The following is a 27,680-nucleotide window of genomic DNA, read 5'->3' on the forward strand; positions in this document are numbered from 1 at the left end:
CTGTAATACCAAGATGTTTCAAGCAGACCACCATAGTCCCTGTGCCCAAGAACACTAAGATAACCTGCCTAAATGACTACCGACCCGTAGCATTCACGTCTGTAGCCATGAAGTGCTTTGAAAGGCTGGTCATGGCTCACATCAATACCATTATCCCAGAAACCCTAGACCCACTCCAATTTGCATACCGCCCCAACAGATCCACAGATGATGCAATCTCTATTGCACTCCACACTGCCTTTTCCCACCTGGACAAGAGGAACACCTACGTGAGAATGCTATTCATTGAATACAGCTCAGCGTTCAACACCATAGTGCCCTCAAAGCTCATCACTAAGCTAAGGACCCTGGGACTAAACACCTCCCTCTGCAACTGGATTCTGGACTTCCTGACAGGCTGCCCCCAGGTGGTAAGGGTAGGTAACAACACATCTGCCACGCTGATCCTCAACACGGGGGCCCCTCAGGGGTGCGTGCTCAGTCCCCTCCTGTACTCCCTGTTCACCCATGACTGCAAGGCCAGGCACGACTCCAACACCATCATTAAGTTTGCCGATGACACAACAGTGGTAGGCCTGATCACCGACAACGATGAGACAGCCTATGGGAGGAGGTCAGAGACCTGGCCGTGTGGTGCCAGGATAACAACCTCTCTCTCAATGTGATCAAGACAAAGGAGATGATTGTGGACTACAGGAAAAAAAGAGGACTGAGCCCGCCCCCATTCTCATCGAGGGGGCTGTAGTGGAACAGGTTGAGAGCTTCAAGTTCCTTGGTGTCCACATCACGAACGAACTATCATGGTCCAAACACACCAAGACAGTCGTGAAGAGGGCACAACAAAGCCTTTTCCCCCTCAGGAGACTGAAAAGATTTGGCATGGGTCCTCAGATCTTCAAAAAGTTCTACAGCTGCACCATCGAGAGCATCCTGACTGGTTGCATCACCGCCTGGTATGGCAACTGCTCTGCCTCTGAACGCAAGGCACTACAGAGGGTAGTCCGTACGGCCCAGTACATCACTGGGGCCAAGCTTCCTGCCATCCAGGACCTCTATACCAGGCAGTGTCAGAGGAAGGCCCTGAAAATTGTCAAAGACTCCAGCCACCCTAGTCATAGACTGTTCTCTCTGCTACCGCATGGCAAGCGGTACCGGAGCGCCAAGTCTAGGTCCAAAAGACTTCTTAACAGCTTCTACCCCCAAGCTATAAGACTCCTGAACAACTAATCATGGCTACCCTAACTATTTGCATTGCCCCCCCCTCTCTTTTATGCTACTGCTACCTCTGTTTGTTTATCATCTATGCATAGTCACTTTAACTCTACCCACATGTCCATATTACCTCAATTACCTCGACTAACCGGTGCCCCCTGTATATAGCCTCCCTACTCTTATTTTATTTTACTGCTGCTCTTTAATTATTTGCTATTTTTATATTTTACTTATCTATTTTTTACTTAACACTTTTTTTTCTTTTCTTAAAACTGTATTGATGGTTAAGGGCTTGTAAGTAAGCATTTCACTGTAATGTCTACACCAGTTATATTCGATGCATGTGGCAAATAACATTTGATTTGATTTGAAATCCCCGTATCCACTCTTCCTCCTGTGTCTCCAACCTATTTATCTCCCCATCTGTTTCATAACTGTCAAATAAAGTAAGTAAATACTGAGGGGAGGGAGTGGAATTCCCCCCAAAAATTGAAAGAGAAGATATACTGTAGCTAAAAAGTACACAGGAAATGGGCCAATAAGAAAAAATAATACAAGCCATCACAATGACATACTGTCAGTGCCGCCTTTGCCTATACACAGACTATGTGCTGCGTGTAGGGCCCCCGACCACTAGAAAGTCAGTCGGGGTCTCAACTTACAACAGCAGTTTTCCTCTTGTGTCAGTCACTGACAGTCAATCAATTAGCCCATATCAGCTAACATGTTATTGATTGCTAGGTAAGTTAGTCTAGCCAGCTATCTTGTAGTAATCATGGCCGAATTACTGACCAGGCACGCAAGGCACGTGCCCAGGGGCCCTCATTGATTTTGTAAGAAACTCTCACTCAGATATCATATGAACATTGCATAAGTCATGGCAAAATGTGTTGAACTGCAGGGAATCGGCTTTAAAACAGCAAAATGTTCTTCCTATCCCATGGCAAAATGAGTAAAATCGCATTAAATGAGTTTTAAAACTGCTAAAGTTTCTCTCTGCCCCATGAAGAAATGTGTTTAGAATTGCAGGACCTTAACTTTAAAGCTGCAATATATAACTCATCAATCTCAATGAAAGCAAGTTTAAAAAGCGGTACATATGTACCCCGTTTTTTAAGTTTAGTTTTTGCGTCTTTTACTTTCGGTTTTGTACACCAGCTTCAAACAGCTGAATATACAATATATTTGGTTATGGAAAAGTTATTTCACAGCGGTTTAGATGGTACAATGATTCTCTACACTATACATTGCTTGTTTTGTCACATAAACTGAAATTAGGCGAACTATTAGAATTTTAGCAACCAGGAAATGGCAGAGCGATTTCTGCATATTGTACCTTTAAAGCTGCACATTTTCTCTCCAGCGCCAAGAGGGTGGCCACTAAAATGTTTTGCCCGCGAGGTGGGTGGGGGGCCCCCAACAAAATCTTGCTTAAGGCCCCCAAAACGCTACAGGCGGCCCTGCGTACTGCTTAGTTCCCACAAACCAGCTTTTACTGGAAGGTTGACTTTACTGGAAGGAAAGTGAAAGCTTTCACTCTAGAAGCACAGAGGCTGTTTAAGAGTAATGACAGTGACAGCTTGACCTTTCTGTCTGAAAGGAATTATCTCTTTGATGCCTCTCTTTTGTCCAGACATTTTGTCTTTACTGGAATTTTTGGCCCATAACTTAATGCTGACGGGGACATGAGACTGGGAGAGTCCTACTGTCTGTCAGTGTCAGGAGTCACATTTACACCAGCTGGTTTGTTAACATGTGTTGACCTCTCCACAGCTGGTCTGGGGTTTTATCCCTCGATCAATCCTTTCTTTCTCTTGACCCCCCTGGTTTGTCATTACCCCCTCTTTTCAGGTGTTCATGTAGGTGTGGAGGAGTCTGGTAATCCCACTGAGACCAAGCCTGTCCCTCAGAGCCCTGTCTTACCCGTTGGTCCAATACCAGACGGGGCCCTACCACATATGATGGAGACTGGGGAGGCAGGAGCCCCCGGAATCATCATGTCTTCCAAACCACCCAAGGGGGCTGACGGCAGTATGTCCCCCCTCAAGGGCTTCGCTGGAGCCCCAGGTGAGATATAGGGGTAGCTGGGAGAGAGGCTAGGAACACGTACAGAATGCATTTGCATTTGCATATCTACACACACACATATATCCCAAGCACATGCACACGCAAGTAGGTATGTTTGCAAGATTAATTGCATTCTTTCAAAACCTCATGAAATGTATCTTCATTATTTTACAGCCTCCCCACCATCTACAGGGTCTTTAAAGCCTAATATACCAGTGATTTCTGGTAAGTGCTATTTGACTCATTTGATTTAATTTACTATCAATATAAAATTGAGTCTCCTGAAAATGAACCTCTTTCAACAGTTGCCCACATTCCTCTGAGATCGTCATTACACAAACCATATTTAACTTTAACAGGTAAGATATGTAGTGCTCTTGTTAAGATGAATTCCATAGTAGTCCAATCAGCTACTGTATGGACAAGAATTATCTGTCCCAATAACCACTTGAAAAATTGTTTTGAGTGTGTCCCAAATTAGGGACAGAAGCTGTGTCAATGTGACATTAGATTCAACTTTAACCCTGTATCTCTGTGTCAGGTGAGCGGGTGTCCTTCTCGGCTGGGCTCAACCGCTTGCCCTTCCCTGGGGAGGTGGGCATCATCCGCTTCAACAAGGTGTTGGTGAATGATGGGGGACACTATGACCCTCACACAGGTAACGACTCCATCACTGTCACACACATATGGACATCACCACACTAACCTAGATGTAAACTACAACTTATCCAAATAATCAAGAGTTTTATGGTTGTACATCTAGGTGACAATACAGATGAATGTCAACTCGTGTTACTTCACTCTCACAGCTGACATGTATGAGTGCCCTGTTGTGGCTGATACGTTTCCTCTGACCCTCCTCATGTCTTCCAGGCATCTTTAACGTTCCCATGGAGGGCCACTACCTGCTGAGTGCCGTGCTAACAGCCCAGAGAGGTGCCAGGGTGGAGGCGGTGTTCTCTGTGTCCAACCGCAGCATCCAGAGGCTGGACACGGCCGGTTACCTGCCTGATAATGGTGGTGGAGGTGGGGCTGGCTCCACCAGCTGTGACTGCGGAGGCTCTGCCTCCCTGAGCCTGGTTCTAACTCTGAAGCGTGGGGACAGGGCAGGTTTAGTCCTGACCGCAGGCAAACTTGCCATCTCAGAGAACACAGAGGTCCTCTCAACATTTAGCGCCGTGCTTCTCTACCCCACCCCCTCAAAACAATAGCCGCCATGTTATAGACAAAGTTATCCCCTAAAAAAGAAAACCCCACCAATGATATTGCTTTATGTAGCTCCACCCTCAAAACAACATCCATTCTACTTTAGATGTATGCCGTGTTCACGTGCTAGTCGGAACTAGGAAACTCTGAAATGTGACTTGCTAATTGGTTGTAGTTCTACACATGTCGTGTTCAACCAGTTAGCAAGACGGACATTTTGGAGTTTCCTAGTTCCGACTAGCATGTGAACGCGGCAGTAGCATGCCCAACATAGCATGCCTTACTGGTATTTTAGTAAAACAAGTAGATTAACTCATGATAGTACTTTAAAGCAATCTTATGACAGAGCTTTCATACAAAAAGAGAAATGTGTATCAAATATTTGATCATAGGATCCTTATGGAGGGGACAGGGCAGGCTACTGCCATTTATGGAGTATTAAAATTTGGTGATTGATTATATTTGAAATGTTACATGTTTGAATGTGTGCTTGTGTTGATGTGTGTGTTCAATTTGTTTACATTTGTTGTAGTGTTTATTTTAAACCTGTGTAATTGTTTATATTTTCTAAAGACTATTTTATGAGGACAATCAATTACACAGTACCTTACATACAGTACAGAGAACTGCCTAAATAAAGGAAACACCAACATAGTGTCTTAAGAGGGCGTTGGGCCACCCCGAGCCAGAACAGCTTCAATGTGCCTTGGCATAGATTCTACAAGTGTCTGGAACTCTATTGGAGGGATGCGACACCATTCTTCCACAAGAAATTCCATCATTTGGTGTTTTATTGATGGTGGTGGAAAACGTTTAGGCGCCGCTCCAGAATCTCCCATAAGTGTTCAATTAGGTTGAGATCTGTTGACTGAGACGGCCACGGCATATGGTTTACATCGTTTTCATGCTCATCAAACCATTCAGTGACCACTCGTGCCCTGTGGATGGGGGCATTATCAAGGTAGCCCCCAAAAATGGCCAAAATATTGGCCTGCCCAGCATTTTTATACATGGGATGTTGATTGCTTAATTAACTCAATGTTCCACCTCTGTGGAAGCACCTGCTTTCAATATACTTTGTATCCCTCATTTACTCAAGTGTTTCCATTATTTTGGCATTTACCTGTAGCATTGTTAGAGGAACTAACGTTAAACAAATAAGCTGGTCCTTTTTCTACTTGACAAGGGATACAGAACATTTCGACAAGGACAGTTGTTTTGAAAGGTCTTTGTATTTCACCTCCTCCCAATGACTCCCAATGTTCTTTAGGACCAATGCCTGAAATGGAAATGTTTCAGTGCCTTTTCTTGGATCAGAGGACTTAAATTCAGCCACTGGGGCCTGTAATAAAAGCTTTGTCTAAACAGTGGTCATGAGTGTTCATTAACTAGGGTATTGTAGTGTTATTATTCTATAGGCCTACTGTTTATAGTATCATGACAGAATGGTATCACAGGTGTTTCTTACATGAATTACAGTGAGAGCTGTTTAGGAAAAAGTGGATTGCGTGTTCAAACAACTGGAGTAGAGGTGCTAATTTGAATAATCGGATGCATCAGAAGGTGTGACACTCTCCATTCTAAAAAATATCTCTGAGCAAAACGTCATGCTGTGTTTTTAACAGCGCTGTTTAGCTAGATTGTTGGCACAAGAAGAGCTGTTCCAAAATTCACACCCTCATTACACCAAACATCTGCATGGAATCTTAGAATTTATTTATTATTTTGGTAAAGATTCATATCTCAAACACACACTTCAATGTACATGGCGACATGTAAAAAAAAAAAAAAGGCATTTGAGTTACACTGATCACTATCAAAGCAGTTGCTGAAAAAAACTACAAATACCCGAGCATTAAGATGTGTGTACTCTCCACACAATATCACTTTCATAGAAAGAACAGCATTACTACTGCGGAACTCTGCAACACCTCTGAACATCATCAAATACAACAGCGAAATGAGGATGACAAAATACATCTAAATATAGTTCCAAATATACAAGACAAACACAAGCCATAATATAAATATATCCCGTAAAGAATCATTCATTTCATAACACAAACATTGTAAAGGTAACCCATAAAATGTCTGCTAAACTGCTTTCAGTGCATATTAGTCTGTCTCCATCCAAAATCTCCAGTGCTGTGTGTGTGTGAGCAACTGCTACACTTTAGAAAGTGCTTCCTTCGCCTTTAACCTCACTACAGCTATCTGTCCGTATGTCTTAAACATTGAGCCAGCTCAGATCAGTTGAATCTCTACCTATTATCATACAGTATGTGTGTATCTAAGACTTCTGTCAGTTCCACTGGCAGCTCAGAGCAAAATCTCAGTTAAAGCTTAGCATGTACTGTATACAATGAGGCCTTTCCAAGCAGCATGATTCTCCAAATTAATATCTAACCATATTGCAACAATATAACTGTATTATAATTCTAAGCAGACTGAACCAAATGAGAAGTGAAAGGTCAGCATTATCACTCAAGCCAAATAACCAACTAACCTTACAACTAAGCCGGCCTTCTTTCTCTTCACATTGTATTCTAAAAAGGCTGTACAGTCTAGATGTATGATGTGAGGCAGTTCTTATTGATATCATTGCAATGAGTGCTATTGTACCTGTGTAGCACTAAACAATTGAGTAAGCATCAGCATCAGTAGACACATAGTATACAGTCATCAAAGCAGATATTAAGGCAGTGCAAGCAATCATAATGGAAAGAGCCATGAAATTACTACGCAACACAAAATATTGCCTATGCCGATTTCAATGAGGTTGATTTCAAGTGATTTTTTTTCATCCAAAAAATAAAGTTTATCTACTGTACCAAAGTGTCTGTTAATTACTACCTTAATACCTGATAATAATACCACAGCTGTGGGAACTGTCCAATCAGAATCAGAGCAGCTCCTGAAGACTGACTTCAGTGATTGGTTGTCTCAGAACAGCTCCTCAAGACACACTTCAGTGATTGGTTGTCTCAGAGCAGCTCCTCATGACAGACTTCAGCGATTGGTTGTCTCAGAGCAGCTCCTCAAGACAGACTTCATCAATTGGCTGTCTCCAGAAGCAGAAAGAACTGAATTCTGGGAAACTGAAGGTGGCGCTCTGCTCCTTACTGCGTAAAGGAAAAACGTGCTCTACCAGTTCACTCAGTCGGCCGTACCTACAGTGAGACAGGCAAGGGGTTAGATAACAGTTACTTACTGACCAAGGTCGGGATTCAATCAAAAGGCACATGGTCGACAAACGCACTGCACTTTACTTTTAAGGTAATTTACGCTTGAGCCGAATCCCGGCCCAAATACGTCCAAAGAAACCCAAACTACTGACATACAGACAGATAAACTACCTGTAAAGTGGCTACTTACGATGTTTTATTGCCTTTCGCTTGCTCTAGGATGAGCTCTCCTTTGGGATTGACTGTGAATATCCGACACACAGGGACACCCACTTGCTTGTAGGCAAACACATCCTGATTCAAAAATGAAAGAGTCATTTTAACAGTCTCCCTATTCTAATAATATTCAAAATTAGGTATATGATTACAAGATAAAACAAAGCTTACATTTGTTCGGTTTCCAAAGGCTGCATAGAAGGGATGTGTGTTTGGGTAGAAGAGGTTCTTGATGTCTGTGAGGCATTCAATCTTGAACTTCTCTGGCTTCTTTTCAATTACCTCCCTTATAGAAGGTTAAAGTAAAATAAAATGCTTGAAATGTAACCATTTTACAACACTATTATAATGTTTAAATCAAACCATTTTGCAACAATATCATAACTGTATCAGAGAGTTTCTAAACACAGATGCCCAACATCACGAGACCTCCGGGAACGCTTGCAAAGATGACTCGGTAGACCAGACCGGGATTTGGTGTTTGAGAAGTCAATGAGAGAAGTGGAAAAAGTATTCCTTAGTTGTTAACCCATAAGAGTCTAAGCCGAGTCTAAGCCCTGTCTAAGGGGGGGGGGGGATAAATCATTTTTGGCCTTGCTGCTATTACCCCATATAAACACATTGAATAACAAATTCACTACATGGAACAACAGATGGTCCCCCCAAAAAAAATCTAAAAGGAAGTTTGTTCTGAAGTGTCTGTCCTATATCTGAGATATAGAAAAGATTTGTATTATTTTTTATTTACATGTATTTAACCCCTTATTTTTTGCACTAAACAGTCTCCATATACGGTATACTTCCATTCATTGTTTCGACTGGACCTTCAGACGAGTTTTGTGAGGCCTGTGGGCATGTATGTGTTCGTGAGAGTCTCACCTTTCCACATATTAGTGTGTAGCCCAAACTATTCGGATGCTACAGACAGAAGTTGGCAGATCGGCTGTCCCGAATTCAGATGAGTCCCAAGACGCTTGTGGGGGTAGTAGAGCAAAATGGAGAACACCATCGTGTTCGTGAGAGTCTCATCTTTCCATAGATATAATAGTTTGTAGCCAAACCGTTCGGACGGTACAGATGATTTTGTGAGAAGACCAATTTTCGGGATGTTTCATGGTCTGACAAACACGGCTCTACCTCTGTCAACTTTCACCGCAGATGCGGAAGTGCGACATACAGTGCGGGAAAAAAGTATTTGATCCCCTGCTGATTTTGTATGTTTGCCCACTGACAAAGATATGATCAGTCTATAATTTTAATGGTAGGTTTATTTGAACAGTGAGAGTCAGAATAACAACAAAAAAAATCCAGAAAAACACATGTTGTTATACATTTATTTTACATTTATTTGCATTTTAATGAGGGAAATAAGTATTTGACCCCCTCTCAATCAGTACGATTTCTGGCTCCCAGGTGTCTTTTATACAGGTAACGAGCTGAGATTAGAAGCACACTCTTAAAGGGAGTGCTCCTAATCTCAGTTTGTTACCTGTATAAAAGACACCTGTCCACAGAAGCAATCAATCAATCAGATTCCAAACTCTCCACCATGGCCAAGACCAAAGTGCTCTCCAAGGATGACAGGGACAAGATTGTAGACCTACACAAGGCTGGAATGGGCTACAAGACCATCGCCAAGCAGCTTGGTGAGAAGGTGACAAATGTTGGTGTGATTATTCGCAAATGGAAGAAACACAAAAGAACTGTCAATCTCCCTCGGCCTGGGGCTCCATGCAAGATCTCACCTCGTGGAGTTGCAATGATCATGAGAACGGTGAGGAATCAGCCCAAAACTACACGGGAGGATCTTGTCAATGATCCCAAGGCAGCTGGGACCATAGTCACCAAGAAAACAATTGGTAACACACTACGCCGTGAAGGACTGAAATCCTGCAGCGCCCGCAAGGTCCCCCTGCTCAAGAAAACACATATACATGCCCGTCTGAAGTTTGCCAATGAACATCTGAATGATTCAGAGGAGAACTGGGTGAAAGTGTTGTGGTCAGATGAGACCAAAATCGAGCTCTTTGGCATCAACGCAACTCGCCGTGTTTGGAGGAGGAGGAATGCTGCCTATGACCCCAAGAACACCATCCCCACCGTCAAACATGGAGGTGGAAACATTATGCTTTGGGGGTGTTTTTCTGCTAAGGGGACAGGACAACTTCACCGCATCAAAGGACGATGGACGGGGCCATGTACCGTCAAAACTTGGGTGAGAACCGCCTTCCCTCAGCAAGGGCATTGAAAATGGGTCGTGGATGGGTATTCCAGCATGACAATGACCCAAAACACACGGCCAAGGCAACAAAGGAGTGGCTCAAGAAGAAGCACATTAAGGTCCTGGAGTGGCCTAGCCAGTCTCCAGACCTTAATCCCATAGAAAATCTGTGGAGGGAGCTGAAGGTTCGAGTTGCCAAACGTCAGCCTCGAAACCTTAATGACTTGGAGAAGATCTGCAAAGAGTAGTGGAACAAAATCGCTCCTGAGATGTGTGCAAACCTGGTGGCCAACTACAAGAAACGTCTGACCTCTGTGATTGCCAACAAGGGTTTTGCCACCAAGTACTAAATCATGTTTTGCAGAGGGGTCAAATACTTATTTCCCTCATTAAAATGCAAATCAATTTATAACATTTTTGACATGCGTATTTCTGGATTTTTTTGTTGTTATTCTGTCTCTCACTGTTCAAATAAACATACCATTCAAATTATAGACTGATCATGTCTTTGTCAGTGGGCAAACGTACAAAATCAGCAGCGGATCAAATACTTTTTTCCCCTCAATGTAGGTGGATTGAGACGCATCCATTGCAAAAAAACAGATATCTCGAGTTTAAACTGACAGATTTTTATGGGGATATTTTATTATTATGCTAATTAGATTTCTGTGGGGGCATGGACATCAACCTTAGGGGGTTAATTTTCTAGAAATCTAAACGCAAAAACGAAATTCGAGCCAATGTCTTAATGGGATACTTCGGGATTTTGGCAATGAGGCCCTTTATCTACTTCCCCAGAGTCAGATGATCGTGGATACCATTTTTATTTCTCAGCGTGCAGTTTGAAGGAAGTTGCCAACTAGCGCAATTGCTAACTAGCGTTAGTGCATTGACTGGAAGTCTATGGTATCTGCTCGTTAGCGCAATCAAAGCTTAAATGATGAATTGATTATTTGAGTCAGCTGTGCAGTCCTTGGGCAAAAACCAAAACGTGCAGCCCTTGGGGTCGCCAGGACCGAGTTTGGGAAACACTACGCTAACGCTAGTTAGCATTGGCTCGCAAAACTACCTCTAATTCACTAAATGCTGGACACAGAGACATAAAAATGGTGTCCACAAGTGCATTGGACTCTGGGGAAGTAGATAAAGGGTCCCATTTATCTGTATCCCTTTAAGTAGCTGAACATGTTATTATGCCAATCTTGTGAAAGTGAAACACGTTTTCATTTTAGTCAAAAACAACTTTATATCTAAGGAGTGCCTTTGATTTGACGGCCTGCACATGCACAGTTCGGCGTGAGACGACCGTTAGACCCGATGACGTGTTTCTGCGCATGAACTTAGCTACAAGCGTAATTGTGGATTTCGACATATCTTCATACTAAACCATATTTGACTGTATTACAATTATAAACAGACTGACCAAATGAGAACGGAAAGGTGAGTTTTACCTATGAAAGGCAGAGAAGAGGCTGCTGGGGGAGAGCATGAGGGGTCCTCGAGGCAGTATGGTTCCCCGGTCGTTCACCCAGTGCAGGTACCCTCTGGTCATGTCAGCCATGCCGATGGCCCGCGCCGAACAGTACAGAAACTTGTAGCCATTCCTGAAGACAATAGACATGCATACTGAAGTCACTGCAACCTCAACATGCATATAGAGCCTAGATTAGATCCTTATCCTACCCACTCGATCTAATTGTTGAGCTACTGGAATATATTTTTTAAATGTGAAACAAGAATGTGATTAGTCATGCATAAGTGGTGAATGTCAGAAACGGTAGCTCTGGGGCCGTGTGTATCACATATTTCAGAGTAGGAGAGCCATTTTAGGATCAGTTTAGCTTTTTAGATAACAATAAATAAGAACAAGGACAGGAGCTCTATTCAATCTGTATCGCTGAAGTGTTACAGAATGTGCAATAGAAATGAAAAGGTAATTTTCGATTGAGCCGACATATGCAGCGTTTAACGTGAATGCAGTCGACGCTAACGTGGGAACATTACCTTTAAATTTGTATCACGCTGTAACACTGAACTTCCACGATACAGATTGAATAGAGGCCCTAATCCTAGATCAGTACTCTCTGAGACACTTGACACATACAGCCCCTGGTCTGGGGCTTTACTTACTCATGCACTGAGTGGTAGAGCTTAGCGATGCCTTGATGAGTCCAGTCTTTCCCAAGCTGAGGGAGGATTTGGCCAAACACATCCGACCTAAGAAAATAAGCATTTTGTGAGGCTTCAAAACTAGCTTCACCTGATGGTATTAGCTAGCGTGAATCCCTTATAGGATTCCCAATAACTTAAGAAGCATGTCCGAACTGATTCATTAAGTGTAATCATGTGTTTTGAACAGAAAACCATTACCAGACAGACCTCCAGTATCAAACAAACATAAACTGTGAGATTCAAAGATCAGGAGAGGACCTTAATCCCATATCAGATGTTGAGTCTCCTGAGAATCAGACAGTAGGCCCTACGTCCCAAATGGCATCCAACTCCCTATATAGTGCACTACTTTTGACCAGGGCCCTACGGTGCACTAAGCAGGGAATAGGGTGCCATTTGGGACACAGCCTCAGACAGTAGGAGTTGACACTGAGGGGACTGAATGGCGTTGCAGGCTTTGGTTTTTCTCTCAAAGTCAATTTCGAGGATGGTTCTGTGTGGGTGTGGCACGCTCTGATTGGAATCATACTCATCGGTCAGGATGGGTTGCACCTGTCGTCCTAGTTAGTCAGAAGAGGTTTCCCCTGTTCTGGCACAGCTGATATTTAAGAGCTGTTGGTCCAGTGCTTCAGATGGCATGAGGGATGTTGGAAGAGCTGCACCACTTTTTTTTTTACTCGTCCTCTTTAAGTTGATAAACAAAGCCTTTTATCTTGTCTCTCCCCTGTTTGGTTGGTTGGCTCCATGTTTATTTTCAGTCCCTAACCCAAGTTAGTGTGGGTTTACTTTTCCTATAGCTTGTCTGTTACTGGGCAAATCTTGTGGGTGTCCATGGTTGGTGTGTTAAGACCATAGAGAATGATGGAGGCCTCTAGTGGCCAAAAGGACGTTTTCGCATGGGCAGCGCCATTGAGGGCTTCCACCATGCTTCCGCCATTTAAAAGTAGTCCACTGGGTGGGGATTCCTATGGGTTGTAGCCTCAATGACGCTGCCCATGCTGTCACAGACGCTATAATGGCACAGATGTAAAAATGATCGCTATGGTTAAGACCCTACTCGAGTTTGCTTGTACAGCACTCAGTAAGCACCCACATGTATGCCTTTCAGAACCCATTTAAAAACCCCAACCTGTTTGGTTTTGGTTGTCCGTGGCTCATTTGTTAGTACCCTTTTTCTGTTGAGCGAAGCGGAGGAGATCTTCGTGGGCTATACTCAGCCTTGTCTCAGGGTAGTAAGTTGGTGGTCTGTTGATATCCCTCTAGTGGTGTGGGGGCTGTGCTTTGGCAAAGTGGGTGGGGTTATATCCTGCCTGGTTGGCCCTGTCCGGGGGTATCGTCGGACGGGGCCACAGTGTCTCCCGACCCCCCCTGTCTCAGCCTCCAGTATCTATGCTGCAATACTCTATGTGCCGGGGGGCTAGGGTCAGTTTGTTATATCTGGTGTAATTCTCCTGTCTTATCTGGTGTCCTGTGTGAATTTAAGTATGCTCCCTCTAATTCTCTCTCTCTCCCTCCCCTCCCAGAGGACCTGAGCCCTAGGACCATGCCTCAGGACTACCTGGCCTGATGACTCCTTGCGGTCCCCAGTCCACTTGGTCGTGCTGCTGTAGCAGTTTCCACTCTTCTGCCTGCGGCAATGGAACCCTGACCTGTTCACCGGACGTGCTACCTTGTCCCAAACCTGCTGTTTTCAACTCTCTCTCTCTACCTCACCTGCTATTTCAACCTCTAAATGACCGGCTATGAAAAGCCAAGTGACATTTACTCCTGATGTACTGACCTGTTGCAACCTCTACAACCACTGTGATTATTATTTGACCCTGCTGGTCATCTATGAAGGTTTGAATCTGGCCTTAATGGCCATGTACTGTTATAATCTCCACCCGGCACAGCCAGAAGGGGACTGGCCACCCCTCAGAGCCTGGTTCCTCTCTCGGGTTCTACCATTCTAGGGAGTTTTTCCTAGCCACCGTGCTTCTACAGACTAGGTGAAAAATCTGTCGATGTGCCCTTGAGTAAGGCACTTAACCCTAATTGCTCCTGTAAGTCGCTCTGGATAAGAGCGTCTGCTAAATGACTTAAATGTAAATGTACATCTGCATTGCTTGCTGTTTGGGGTTTTAGGCTGGGTTTTTGTATAGCACTTTGTGACATCTGCTGATGTAAAACAGGCTTTATAAATACATTTGATTGATTGAATTTGATTGAAAGCCACTTTACTTGGTGATGGTGCCGTCGATGTCGGAGATAATGACTTTGTCATCCCAGTTCCACAGGTAGATGGTGCCCTCGCAGCGACACGTCCCCTGGTACTGGGTGGTAATGCTGAAGGTGACGTCATTAGGCCCCTCCCTCAGCTTCAGACTCAGCTATGAGAAGACAGAGATGAAGTGGTGCGTGAGAGAGTGACAGCAAGTGGTTTTCCAAATATCTGCTGACGTGCTAATATACAGAGTTGGATAGAGGGTGCACTTGCCCCCAAAAGCCCTCAATGGCGCTGCCCATGCAGTCAGAGAAGCCATTATGGCAAGGGATGCAGAGATGTGCACTCTGTCCAACTCTGTGGTAATGTAACTTTATAAGTTATGAACATGGCTCTTACTATCTGGTCAGATGAGAGGCGGAGAGACTTCTTGTAGGAGTGCGATCCGGTTGGTGCTGGAATCTCTGTCTGCACGCACTCAGTAGGTGCCACTGCATTGAGCTCTTTAGATTCTTCATCACTGGAGGAGTCTGCTGCTGCTTTCTGCCTGCATTTGAAATAACAACCTAGTTTCAACATCAGACTTCCTAAAAACAGTACAAGTTTAAACTAATATGAGTAAAGATGAGGAGATTGAGTAGTTACTCTGAAAATAAATTGAAGAATGATGCTTGTCTAGACATCAGTTATTCTAAATAAACCCCCAGCACTTGTATATGTTGCCACTAGAGGGCAGTATCCCAACAATCTGAATTGTCATTCAGCTTTATTTACTTCTGAAAGACAAAATGCTGATGAGACTTCTAAACAGGGTCTCTCGTGCATGTTCTCAGGGGCACTTCCTATCGGTCACTGTTTTTCCAGAGCTAATCCAGTTTGCCATTGGTTGGTGTCAAGAATATGGGGGAGGAGGGTTACATCACTGTGTGACTAATTGGGCTTCCCCTTATGAAACAACGCCGGGGCTGGTGGTAGGGGACATACAGGGTGGTGCTGGGCTGACTCACTGTGGCACTGTTGGACTCTGTTGATCAAGGACAGGGCTCTCTGTGTCTCCGTGTGTCTCTGACAGGGACTCCTGTCTGTCCATCTTGGCCTCTGAAGACTGGTGAGAGGAGACAACATTAATTACCCCTTAACGGAACATCATGTCAACATTGATTTGATATGACCTAGTATTATTCATTGATTTATAGTGTAATTACTGCCCATTTTTACATTAAAAACTCCTTCCTATAGTCATGCAGTACAATGAGCACATGGTTCTCATCACTCTGACTTGCTTAGGCTCATCTACAGTGGAAATTAAAACAAATCTAATGCCATTCACATGGGAACTATTTCCTGCCCACACAAACAGAGGCATGAAGAAAGAGAGGCTGAACACCATGGACCATCTGTTCAAGTTGACAAAGTATAGTATCCAGAAAGCAGTTCATTTAGGGTCGATTTCACTATGAGTACTACAGAGTATCAATACAAGTGGACCTATAGCATAATGCAAGAACACCCTGTGTGCGTCCCAAATGGCACCCTATTATCTATGTAGTGCACTAATTTTGAACAGAGCCCTATAGGCCCTGATCAAAACTAGTGCACTATATAGGGAATAGGGTGCCATTTGGGACACAATTCCTACCTGTTTGACGCTGCTCTTCCTCCAGAACCACCAGCGACCGGACTTCTTAGGCATCTTCTCCTTCACCCATGCCTCTTCTGTGGCCTGAGATAAAGTATTTATGAGTACATGCACAGAAAGTTCTAACATACAATTAGAATGCATAACTTGTGATCTACCTTGGGCAGGTTCTTCTGGAAAGCTTGCATACTCAGTATCAATGGAGCTGCCAATGTCCAGTTGTAATATCTGTAAAAGAAATATATATATATATATATACACACACACACACACACACACACACAGTTGAAGTCGGAAGTTTACATACACCTTAGCCGAATACATTTAAACTCAGTTCTTCACAATTCCTGACATTTAATCCTAGTAAAAATTCCCTGTCTTAGGTCAGTTAGGATCACCACTTTATTTTAAGAATGTGAAATGTCAGAATAATAGTAGAGAGAATTATTTATTATTTCAGCTTTTATTTCTTTCATCACATTCCCAGTGGGTCAGAAGTTTACATACACTCAATTATTATTTGGTAGCATTGCCTTTAAATTGTTTAACTTGGGTCAAACTTTCGGGTAGCCTTCCACAATGTTCCCACAATAAATTGGGTGAATTTTGGCCCATTCCTCCTGACAGAGCTGGTGTAACTGAATCAGGTTTGTAGGCCTCCTTGCTCGCACGCGCTTTTTCAGTTCTACCCACACATTTTCTATAGGATTAAGGTCAGGGCTTTGTGATGGCCACTCAAATACCTTGACTTTGTTGTCCTTAAGCCATTTTGCCACAACTTTGGAAGTATGCTTGGGGTCATTGTCCATTTGGAAGACCCATTTGCAACCAAGCTTTACCTTCCTGACTGATGTCTTGAGATGTTGCTTCAATATATCCACATAATGTTCCTTCCTCATGATGCCATCTATTTTGTGAAGTGCACCAGTCCCTCCTGCAGCAAAGCACACCCACAGCATGATGCTGCCACCCCCGTGCTTCAAGGTTGGGATGGTGTTCTTCAGCTTGCAAGCGCTCCCCCTTTTCCCTCCAAACATAACAATGGTCATTATGGCAAAACAGTTCTATTTTTGTTTTATCAGACCAGAGGACATTTCTCCAAAAAGTACGATCTTTGTCCCCATGTGCAGTTGCAAACCGTAGTCTGGCTTTTTTATGGCGGTTTTGGAGCAGTGGCTTCTTCCTTGCTGAGGTGCCTTTCAGGTTATGTCGATATAGAACTCGTTTTACTGTGGATATAGATACTTTTGTACCTGTTTCCTACAGCATCTTCACAAGGTCCTTTGCTGTTGTTCTGGGATTTATTTGCACTTTTCGCACCAAAGTACGTTCATCTCTAGGAGACAGAACGCGTCTCCTTCCTGAGCGGTATGACGGCTGTGTGGTCCCATGGTGTTTATACTTGCGTACTATTGTTTGTACAGATGAATGTGGTACCTTCAGGCGTCTGAAAATTGCTCCCAAGGATTAACCAGACTTGTGGAGGTCTACACATTTTTTTCTGAGGTCTTGGCTGATTTATTTTGATTTTCCCATGATGTCAAGCAAAGAGGCACTGAGTTTGAAGGTAGGCTTTGAAATACATACACAGGTATACCTCCAATTGACTCAAATGATGTCAATTAGCCTATCAGAAGCTTCTAAAGCCATTACATAATTTTCTGGAATTTTCCAAGCTGTTTAAAGGCACAGTCAACTTAGTGTATGTAAACTTTTGACCCACTGGAATTGTGATACAGTGAATTATTAGTGAAATAATCTGTCTGTAAACAATTGTTGGAAAAATTACTTCTGTCATGCACAAAGTAGATGTCCTAACCGACTTTCCAAAACTATAGTTTGTTAACAAGAAATGTGTGGAGTGGTTGAAAAACAAGTTTTAATGTCTCCAACCTAAGTGTATGTAAACTTCCGACTTCAACTGTATATACACACTACCTTATATACACTGCTCAAAAAAATAAAGGGAACACTTAAACAACACAATGTAACTCCAAGTCAATCACACTTCTGTGAAATCAAACTGTCCACTTAGGAAGCAACACTGATTGACAATACATTTCACATGCTGTTGTGCAAATGGAATAGACAACAGGTGGAAATTATAGGCAATTAGCAAGACACCCCCAATAAAGGACTGGTTTTGCAGGTGGTGACCACAGACCACTTCTCAGTTCCTATGCTTCCTGGCTGATGTTTTTTGTCACTTTTGAATGCTGGCGGTGCTTTCACTCTAGTGGTAGCATGAGATGGAGTCTACAACCCACACAATTGGCTCAGGTAGTGCAGCTCATCCAGGATGGCACATCAATGCGAGCTGTGGCAAAAAGGTTTGCTGTGTCTGTCAGCGTAGTGTCCAGAGCATGGAGGCGCTACCAGGAGACAGGCCAGTACATCAGGAGACGTGGAGGAGGCCGTAGGAGGGCAACAACCCAGCAGCAGGACTGCTACCTCCGCCTTTGTGCAAGGAGGAGCAGGAGGAGCACTGCCAGAGCCCTGCAAAATGACCTCCAGCAGGCCACAAATGTGCACGTGTCTGCTCAAACGGTCAGAAACAGACTCCATGAGGGTTGTATGAGGGCCCGACGTCCACAGGTGGGGGTTGTGCTTACAGCCCAACACCGTGCAGGACGTTTGGCATTTGCCAGAGAACACCAAGATTGGAGGATGTTGCAGGCAGCAGAACGTTCTCCACGGCGTCTCCAGACTCTGTCACGTCTGTCACATGTGCTCAGTGTGAACCTGCTTTCATCTGTGAAGAGCACAGGGCGCCAGTGGCGAATTTGCCAATCTTGGTGTTCTCTGGCAAATGCCAAACGTCCTGCACGGTGTTGGGCTGTAAGCACAACCCCCACCTGTGGACGTCGGGCCCTCATACAACCCTCATGGAGTCTGTTTCTGAGGCGGAGGTAGCGGAGGTAGCGGTCCTGCTGCTGGGTTGTTACCCTCCTACGGCCTCCTCCACGTCTCCTGATGTATTGGCCTGTCTCCTGGTAGCGCCTCCATGCTCTGGACACTATGCTGACAGACACAGCAAACCTTCTTGCCACAGCTCGCATTGATGTGCCATCCTGGATGAGCTGCACTACCTGAGCCACTTGTGTGGGTTGTAGACTCCTTCTCATGCTACCACTAGAGTGTAAGCACCGCCAGCATTCAAAAGTGACCAAAACATCAGCCAGGAAGCATAGGAACTGAGAAGTGGTCTGTGGTCACCACCTGCAGAACCACTCCTTTATTGGGGGTGTCTTGCTAATTGCCTATAATTTCCACCTGTTGTCTATTCCATTTGCACAACAGCATGTGAAATGTATTGTCAATCAGTGTTGCTTCCTAAGTGGAAAGTTTGATTTCACAGAAGTGTGATTGACTTGGAGTTACATTGTGTTGTTTAAGTGTTCCCTTTATTTTTTTGAGCAGTGTATATATATATATATATATGGAGTGTATAAAACATTAGGAACACATTCCTAATATTGAGTTGCACCCCCTTTTGCCATCAGAACAGCCTCAATTCGTTGGGGCATGGACTACAAGGTGTCGAAAGCATTCCACAGGGATGTTGGCCCATGTTGACTCCAATGCTTCCCACAGTTGTGTCAAGTTGGCTGGATGTCCTTTGGGTGGTGGACCATTCTTGATAGACATGGGAAACCTTTTAGCGTGAAAAAACAAGCAACATTGCAGTTTTTGCCACACTCAAACCGGTGCGCCTGGCACCTACTACCATACCCCATTCAAAAGGCACTTAAATATTTTGTCTTGCCCATTCACCCTCTGAATGGCACATATACACAATCCATGTCTCAATTACCTCAAGGCTTAAAAATCTTTCTTTAACCTGTCTCCTCCCCTTCATCTACACTGATTGAAGTGGATTTAACATGTGACATCAATAGCGTTCACCTGGATTCACCTGGTCAGTCTATGTCATGGAAAGAGCAGGTGGTCTTAATGTTTTGTACACTAAGTGTATATACAGTATATTGTATGTATGTAATACAAATAATTGTGATTAGTTTCAAGTTCAAGGAAATCTACTAATTGTGATCTTCTGTTCAAAATCTCATAGGTCTAAGAATTAGTACAATGTAGTAAGATGAATTAGTATGAGTATGAAGGCTGTAACGACTCACCGGTTTGAAAATCGAACCACCAAATTGGGATTGTCGATGATTGCTGGATTTTCAGCAAATTCATGATATGTGATGATGTGCTCCATGAATTTCTCTGCAATAAAAATATCATAGCATTTACATCACTATTATCATATCATATGTCATATTATTATTTGTGGCATTTGTGAGTAATAGTGTACTAGTTAGTTATTTGCGTACTTATCAAGGCCCTAGGCTACGTCCCAAATGTAACCTACTCCCTACAGGCCCTGGTCAAAAGCAGTGGACTATCCTAGGGGATAGGGTGCAATTTGGGACACTGCACTAGTCACTATAATATAACACTTACATACAGTAGGAGACCTCACCTTTGGAGATTTCAGAGTTCTCTCCAACCCCGCCACAGAGAGACAGGGTGACATCTGGTAGATCCCCAGCCGAGTCAGACAGACAATCGGTCCCGCTGTCGGCCGCTGCACTGCCCACGGACTGGGGAGACTGGGACTCATCGCGCCGGCCAACCTCCACCCAGTGCTTAGGGAATGCCTCGGACTCACTGCAACACACAGACACAACCACAGACTGGTCAGTCACTACAACACAACAATATGGGCCCTGGTCAAAAGTAGTGCACTCTAAAGGGAATAAGGCTTCAATACATGTGATGAAAGACATGATGAGGTACCTCTTGGGACCTAAGTAGCGTGCGACGACGTCAGGCTCCATAGCGTTCAGGTCATCCAGGTAGATATCCTCAGGCCCCTGGTGCTGACTCCTCTTCGTCACACCTTCGTCACACCCAAAGAGAAACCATCAACATTCCCATAAACCATCAACATTCACATAAACAAATACTGTTGTTCACCTTTTTTCACTTCCTTTACTTTTGAGAAATCTTTGTGCATTCTGTAAAGCCCCAGTCTGCATCCTAAATGGCACCCTATTCCCTATTACAGTGCACTACTTTTGACCAGAGCCCTATGGGTCCTGGTCAAAAGTAGTCCATTATATAGAGAATAGAATGCCATTTGAGACACATCCTGAGAGGCAAGTAAGAACTTCCAAGACCTCAGAGCAAACCACTTCCTTCCTGTTATTGTTTTCTACAAAACACTGCTCTACCAAACACTGTCTGGGTTTAACGTTAGTCAACAACACTGTCTGAACTCATGAATAAGTAATTTCCTCTCTGTTGCCATCACACTATTCTGTAGTGACGAAGCTATGGGGTTCTTAAAATAGGGGACACAAAGGTCCTGTGAAGCCTTTGTTCATACCAGCTGTCATGAACAACAGAGGGCTATGACATGCCATCATCCGGTACATTGTGCTAACATAAGCTAAGGCCTAAGTCATGTGTTATATTTGATTCATAATCTATCTCTATAAACCATCTCTGCATACTTTTACAAGCACAATAAGTACCTCTCCTCTTGGAGGGGGACTCAGTCTTGGCGCTGATGGCCCCCAGGTCCCCAGCCATATGGCTGGCCCCACAGGCAGCAGAGCCACTGTCCCTCCGGCTGGAACCAAGCACACTGGGGGGAGTGGAGGTCCAACGAGCCCTACGCTCAGGCCTGGGCAGAATGGGGGTGGGTGTGGGACAGGGCTCCGCCGTCAGAGCACCTGGCTCTGGTTTGAGGGGACACGGTTCAGGTTGGGGGGGACAATGGTAATGAATGGGTTTGGGGGGACGATGGGTTTCAGATAGAGGGTCGGGGGGGTGGTATTTGGAGCTATGGAGGGCACTTTGTTTGGGGGTCCGGGGTTCTGGTTTGACGATGGTAGGTCCACACACAGGCTCCAGAGAGGTGTCCTCCACCTCCATGGCCTCAGAGCTGATAATGACCCTGAAGTGGGTGCTCTCTGATGGGGTTATAGTTACTGTCTTAGTCAGCTCCGAGCGCTCTTTCTTATTGACCTGGACAAAAAGAGAGTCAATATGAAATCAGTGGGTATAGGGATTTCATGTTATGACATTTTTGGCATGTTTCGATCTCTGACATGGAGGATATACAGTGTATACTTCCCAAACGGCACCCTATTCCCAATATAGTGGTCTACGTTTGGCCAGAGCCCTATGCACCCTGGTCAAAAGTAGCGCAGTATATAGGGAATAGGGTGCTATTTGAGACGCAAGACCCAGGCCTTACCCTGGTGGATTCTGGGAACTCTCCCCAGGACCACTGCATGTGTGACTCTGCTCTGAGCATGCTCTCTGATGACTTCACCATCAGCTCCGAGTCGCTCTTTGGAGACATGGGCTCGGACAGGGCTCTTGAGGATCTGTTGCAATCGAGAAAAAAAACCCAATACATTTACTTTGAACACAAGGACATGTATTCACAGCTCCACAGGCCTATTATTTTTTTACGTTAGTGCACTTAAAATGTAAATCTACCTAGGGCCGGGACTCATACCAAGGCGTGTTACAGAGCAGCACACTGGACAGCCGACAATGCACCTTTTAAGGTAATTTATGCTTGAGCCGACGTCATGTCAGGGATATTGCCTTTAAAAGGTGCATTGACAGTTATCCAGTTGTCTACAACAAGCCTTGCATTGAATCTCAGCCCTAGTATCAGTTTAGTTAAATCCTATGAAAATAAAAAATCTCTCTAATGATCCTGTCTGTTTGTATGATCTGTGTAAATATTTGAATAAGAAGTTAATGGCTGACTGACTGAGTGTGTGAGGAGGTCATACCTGAGGTTGTCGCCGGGAGACCAGTCTCCATCAGAGAAGGGGTAGCTGTCCAGAGAGTGGAGGGGGGGGTGCTGCCTGTGTTCCACTGTGTCCTTCACTGTAGAGAACGAAGAGGCCCTGAGGAGGTAAAGACGACCACACCTTCAACCACAGGGTTAACACTACACACTATGCAGAGCAGACCCACACAGACCCAGAATGCGTCCCAAATGGCACCCTATTCCCTACATAGAGCTCTACTTTTGACCAGGGCTCATAGGCCAAAAGCAGTGCACTATCTAGGGAATAGGGTGCCTTTTGCCATTTACCTGCTGTTGTTGTGTGTGCCACAGTGCTCATCGTCTGAGCTCAGCTCACAGACCTCCTCCCCACAAGCAGTGGGAGTGTGTTGCTCCTCCTTCCGGGGATCTGCTTTGTGCTTCCTCCTGCGTCTCTTCTTCTTCTTCCCTGCTGTGGTGCTGGGGGGGAGGAGGGGGGCGGAGGAGGAGGATGGGTCCTCTGAGCACCCATGGGGCGGCTGCAGCCCACCCTCAATTCCCGACCCTCCAGCTCTAGACTCTCTGCCCCTCCACAGAGCCTCCTCTGTGGGGATGGGCGACGTCACAAGGTGGGCAGGGACGATCTCCTGGGACGGGGTGACAAAAAGAAAGATGAGTCACAAGTTTACGTTACAGATTGCGTCCCCAATGGCACCTCATTCCATTTTGGTCAAAATAAGTGCATTTTTTTAGGGAATATGGTGCCATTTGGGACCCACACAGTCAGTAACAAGCTGGGTCAACAGCGGTTGTCATAAGACCAATGGAAAATAAACAAAACCCACATTATGCTGCTCTGTTTCCTGAACAAAGAAGGACTCTCCGTTGTCCCCCAGCTTCATGTGCAGCTCCACTGGTTCTCCATTGATCTCAATGTCAATCTGCAGAGGTAAAGGGAAGGTCAGCCACCCATTTATGGAGGAACTCTGTATCAAGCATCTCAGACTACAAGTGCTGATTTAGGTTACATGGACAGGGGATACTCCTACTCTAAGATGCTTGGGACATACAGCCCCTAGTCTACTAACTGGAAGATGCAACTGAATTACTAGACGAAACTGACGTTTAACTGAGGCCTGGTAACCACATGGAGAAGGTATGACTGTGAATTTGTCAAACATTCTCAAAACAACACTTTAAAATAACGTCCAGTAATAAACCAAGGCATTAATAAACAGCTTGCCCACAATGTTATAGTGTGCTTGCTTCAGTCAGCAAGACCACTCTAGATATTGGACATAGGCCTCCTTCTTCTTATTGTGCTCAAAATAACACTGTTTTATTTAGGCTAACACTATGCTATGGTTCCTGAATGCAAACTGGGCCAACGGATTACCTGCCTGCAGTACGTCAAACCGTTTAGCTTAATGGGATACTTCGGGATTTTGGCAATGAGGACCTTTATCTACTTCCCCAGAGTCAGAGGAACTCGTGGATACCATTCGTATGTGTCTGTATCCAGTACGAAGGAAGTTACAAGTAGTTTTGGGAGCCAATTCTAGCAGATACCCATAGACTTCCAGTCATTGTGAAACTACCTCTAACTTCCTTCACACTGGATACGGAGACGTAAAAATGGTATCCACGAGTTCATCTGACTCTGGGGAAAATCCCGAAGTATCCCTTTAAGCTAAACAGTATGACGTACAGAATACAGTAACATGGGAGTTCTTCTCTTTGTCATCTTTCCTTTAAATCCCTAAAGGAAAGATATATCTTTACTTTCAACCAATGCATCCTCCCCTCCCTCTCTATCTCTCTCCCTTAATCATTATTTTCTCCATAGGTCTTTAGGAAACTCCGTTAAGTGAGTGAAAGCAGCCCCCCAAAGACAACAATATCACCCACTCAAAGGAAAGCAATTAGATGTGGATCTATCATTATTTTTGATGGAAAAACATTCCAGTTTGTTTATATCCTCTGCACTGAATAGCCCTCCACCCCTGTCACTGAGAGCAGGTAGGTCATACCTGTCATCAACAACATAATGGGGGTGTGTTATTGGCTGAGGTGGGATCACCTGACCCTCCTCAGCCTATAGGAAGGTCAGGCTAAACTAAGGCGGTGTCAGTGTTCCACCTTAGAGCAGGTCTAACAATAGACAGAAGGGCCCTGGTCAAAAGTACTGTACTATATAGGGAAAAGGTGCCATTCGGGACACAGCCTCCTTCTTGACTGTGTTTGTGCAGAAGGGATTGGCCTTCTGCCTATTGTTAAAGATGCTCTAAAGAGGGATACTGACACCACCTTAGTTTAGCCTGACCTTCCTATAGGCTGAGGAGGCTCTGGCTAAACATCTATTTGGGAAGCAGACAGAGTGATAATGGTCTGTTTCTGTAAAGAAAATAAAGAGATACTTGACTCAAGAGATATGCGATGAGGAGGAAATGTTTTCTGCTCATCAATAATGCAACCAGAGCAGTAGCTATATGAGTTTCCAAAAGGATCTTATAAAAGATAGCATCATCACCAAATCCACTGCCTGATGCTGGGTCAATCCTCCCACACTGTTCCATTACATTCCTCTCTGTACTGTATCAAGGCCATCTCTCCTCTTCGCTATGCAGAGGCAAATCTAAAATTGGGTTGCCATAGTGACCGAGGCGAACGGTAGCAGTAGCAGTACAGTGGTGCTCCTGCCAGCATCCCAAATGGCATCTTATTCCTTATTTAGTGCACTACTTTTGACCAGAGCCCTATGGGCCCTGGTCAAAAGTAGTGCACTAAATAGGGAATAGGGTGCCATTTGGGACACAAGCGCAGTGTCTCAGGGATGATGGGCTAGGCTGGTCGTCCTCCCCCTATTCACTCTCAGGAGGAATGGTTAATACCTGGATCTGTGTCAGGCAGAAGCACCTCCACACAGCAACAGGAAAAGGCCCTAATTGCATGTCAGTAATGGATGTGACAGAGGGTAACAAAGACATGGAACCCTGTCATGCTAAACTGCCATGACAGACCTGGACAAAGGCTGTCGACATCCATCTGCCAAATATCATGGGGAATACAGCAAACAGGTATGCGTCCCAAATGGCACCCTATTCCTAATATATTGTATCACTTTTAACCAGAGTCTTATGGGCCCTGGTCAAAAGTAGTGCACTGTATGGGGAATAGGGTGCCATTTGGGACACATGGGGAGAGGTCCTCCTTGGCCACGTGCGTTTTGCTTACAGTTTGAGGAACCTCTGCTTGACTATACCTTCACCCGTCTCACTCCCTCTTTCTCAGTTATCAACAAACTCACCACTTTCTCCTTGGAGCGCAGCACGCCAAGTTTCCCAAAGCGTACATGGAAGGGGGAGCATTGGAAGGTCCCGTCAGGCTGTCTGACCACCACCACATCGATGCAGCCGGACAGCGTGGCCTGGTTGATACCCTTATACAGCTCCTTCACTGTCACCAGCACCTGGCCTGCCAGCTGGCCCACGTAGTTCATGGTGTCTACCTGTGGATAACACACACACACAATAATAATTATATAATGGTATAGGATAGGTCAACCAACCATCTACATACACATAAAGTAATACTTACAGATTCACGTTTAAAGGGATATTACACTTACAAATCAACATATTATGTTTTCAGTCCTCCAAAGTACTCTAATGTCAAGATGAAACCACGTCCCAAGACATTGGTTGTGTAGATCCAGTTATTTACCTTCACCCCAAATGAATGGAAAAGATAAGCACTGAACAACTTTCCTGCTATTGGGACACTGACTCATCTAACCCTGTTGTTCCGAGGCCTGTATCATAGAAAATGCAGAGCTCCCTAAACACAGAGGGTCTGTCCCATTTCCCAAAAAGAGTCCCTGACAGCAGCAGACTAATCATGCCTTCTATGACTACGCTGCAGTGCTGCATTAAGAATCAGATTCCCTATATAGTGCACTACTTCTGACCAGGGCCCAAAGCAGGGCTCTACAGTGCTACCATTTTAAGGGGCAGATGCTCCTAAATATTTTGCTGTGCTACCTGGAATTTTTATTTGGGAGCGCCAGTGCCCCTAGAAGAAGAAAAAAGTAACAGATGTGAAAATGGTTGTAGTGATTTCTTGGATGTCCCGCAGCCTCAGTAGTATACAACCATGTGGTGGCACAGAAAGAAAAGCAAAGGGAAAACTTCTTCAGGAGATGAGCTTCAAAAGTCGCTAGGATTCATATATTGGCTGAGCCAATGTAAGCTATATCTCATTCTCAATCTTAAAAAAAAAAAATTCTGGTGCTCCTAAACTCTATTTTTTTATTGCTGGATATTCTTATCATTAAAAAGTGGCAATCTGCAGTTACTAAATTCATTTTTTTGACTTATAAATTAGTGATATAAACCCATTAAACCCATAAATGCCCCATGAGCTTAGTTCAACTGTGGTATCCAATCAGAAGCCAAATATAAGCTTGTTTTTTCAATGTTTGTGAACAAAGTAAATGTAAACAAACAAATGGCCCAAAGTAGTGCGGGGACTGGTCAAATGAAGCGCACTAAATAGGGAATAAGCTGCCATTTGGGACAGACACCATCTCCAATGGAGAGGAGACAGATTTTCCTACAGGGCTTGGCTGTCTGTGGCGCTGACCTCTCACCTGTGTGGTGTACGGTGTCACTCAAACCATGCTTTTGTGTGTGTGTGTGTGTGTGTGTGTGTGTGGTGTGTGGGCAGTAGAGCAGAGATAGGACTCCATAGGAACAGCA

At 44.4% G+C, this 27,680-nt stretch overlaps 2 protein-coding genes across 3 annotated transcripts in view; one reads left to right on the top strand and one right to left on the bottom strand.

Moving 5' to 3' along the window:
• LOC121550017 (EMILIN-2-like) overlaps positions 1-5,190 on the top strand; it is a 30,162-nt gene extending 24,972 nt beyond the window's left edge. Inside the window, exons 5-9 of one of the 2 annotated variants that reach the window (XM_041862076.1) lie at positions 3,064-3,279; positions 3,454-3,504; positions 3,585-3,638; positions 3,821-3,937; positions 4,153-5,190. In XM_041862076.1, coding sequence (XP_041718010.1) covers positions 3,064-3,279; positions 3,454-3,504; positions 3,585-3,638; positions 3,821-3,937; positions 4,153-4,490 — 776 coding nt within the window. In that variant the 3' untranslated portion in view covers positions 4,491-5,190. The remainder of the gene's footprint in view (positions 1-3,063; positions 3,280-3,453; positions 3,505-3,584; positions 3,639-3,820; positions 3,938-4,152) is intronic. The other variant, XM_041862077.1, reaches the window with a different exon arrangement.
• A 990-nt stretch (positions 5,191-6,180) lies between these two features.
• Positions 6,181-27,680, bottom strand: part of LOC121550018 (phosphatidate phosphatase LPIN2) — a 44,769-nt gene continuing 23,269 nt past the window's right edge. Inside the window, exons 2-20 of the mRNA XM_041862078.2 lie at positions 26,231-26,431; positions 23,769-23,864; positions 23,254-23,570; positions 22,946-23,062; positions 22,393-22,525; positions 21,665-22,160; positions 20,925-21,027; positions 20,608-20,795; positions 20,258-20,351; positions 16,280-16,349; positions 16,122-16,205; positions 15,490-15,587; positions 14,882-15,029; positions 14,500-14,648; positions 12,238-12,324; positions 11,559-11,711; positions 8,058-8,172; positions 7,861-7,964; positions 6,181-7,655 (exon numbers count right to left, since the gene is read on the bottom strand). Of these exons, the coding sequence (XP_041718012.2) occupies positions 7,511-7,655; positions 7,861-7,964; positions 8,058-8,172; positions 11,559-11,711; positions 12,238-12,324; positions 14,500-14,648; positions 14,882-15,029; positions 15,490-15,587; positions 16,122-16,205; positions 16,280-16,349; positions 20,258-20,351; positions 20,608-20,795; positions 20,925-21,027; positions 21,665-22,160; positions 22,393-22,525; positions 22,946-23,062; positions 23,254-23,570; positions 23,769-23,864; positions 26,231-26,422 (2,889 nt within the window). The 5' untranslated portion in view covers positions 26,423-26,431 and the 3' untranslated portion in view covers positions 6,181-7,510. The remainder of the gene's footprint in view (positions 7,656-7,860; positions 7,965-8,057; positions 8,173-11,558; positions 11,712-12,237; positions 12,325-14,499; positions 14,649-14,881; positions 15,030-15,489; positions 15,588-16,121; positions 16,206-16,279; positions 16,350-20,257; positions 20,352-20,607; positions 20,796-20,924; positions 21,028-21,664; positions 22,161-22,392; positions 22,526-22,945; positions 23,063-23,253; positions 23,571-23,768; positions 23,865-26,230; positions 26,432-27,680) is intronic.

Source organism: Coregonus clupeaformis, chromosome 34 (genome assembly GCF_020615455.1).
Source record: "Coregonus clupeaformis isolate EN_2021a chromosome 34, ASM2061545v1, whole genome shotgun sequence".
In the NCBI taxonomy this organism is placed as follows: Eukaryota; Metazoa; Chordata; class Actinopteri; order Salmoniformes; family Salmonidae; genus Coregonus; species Coregonus clupeaformis.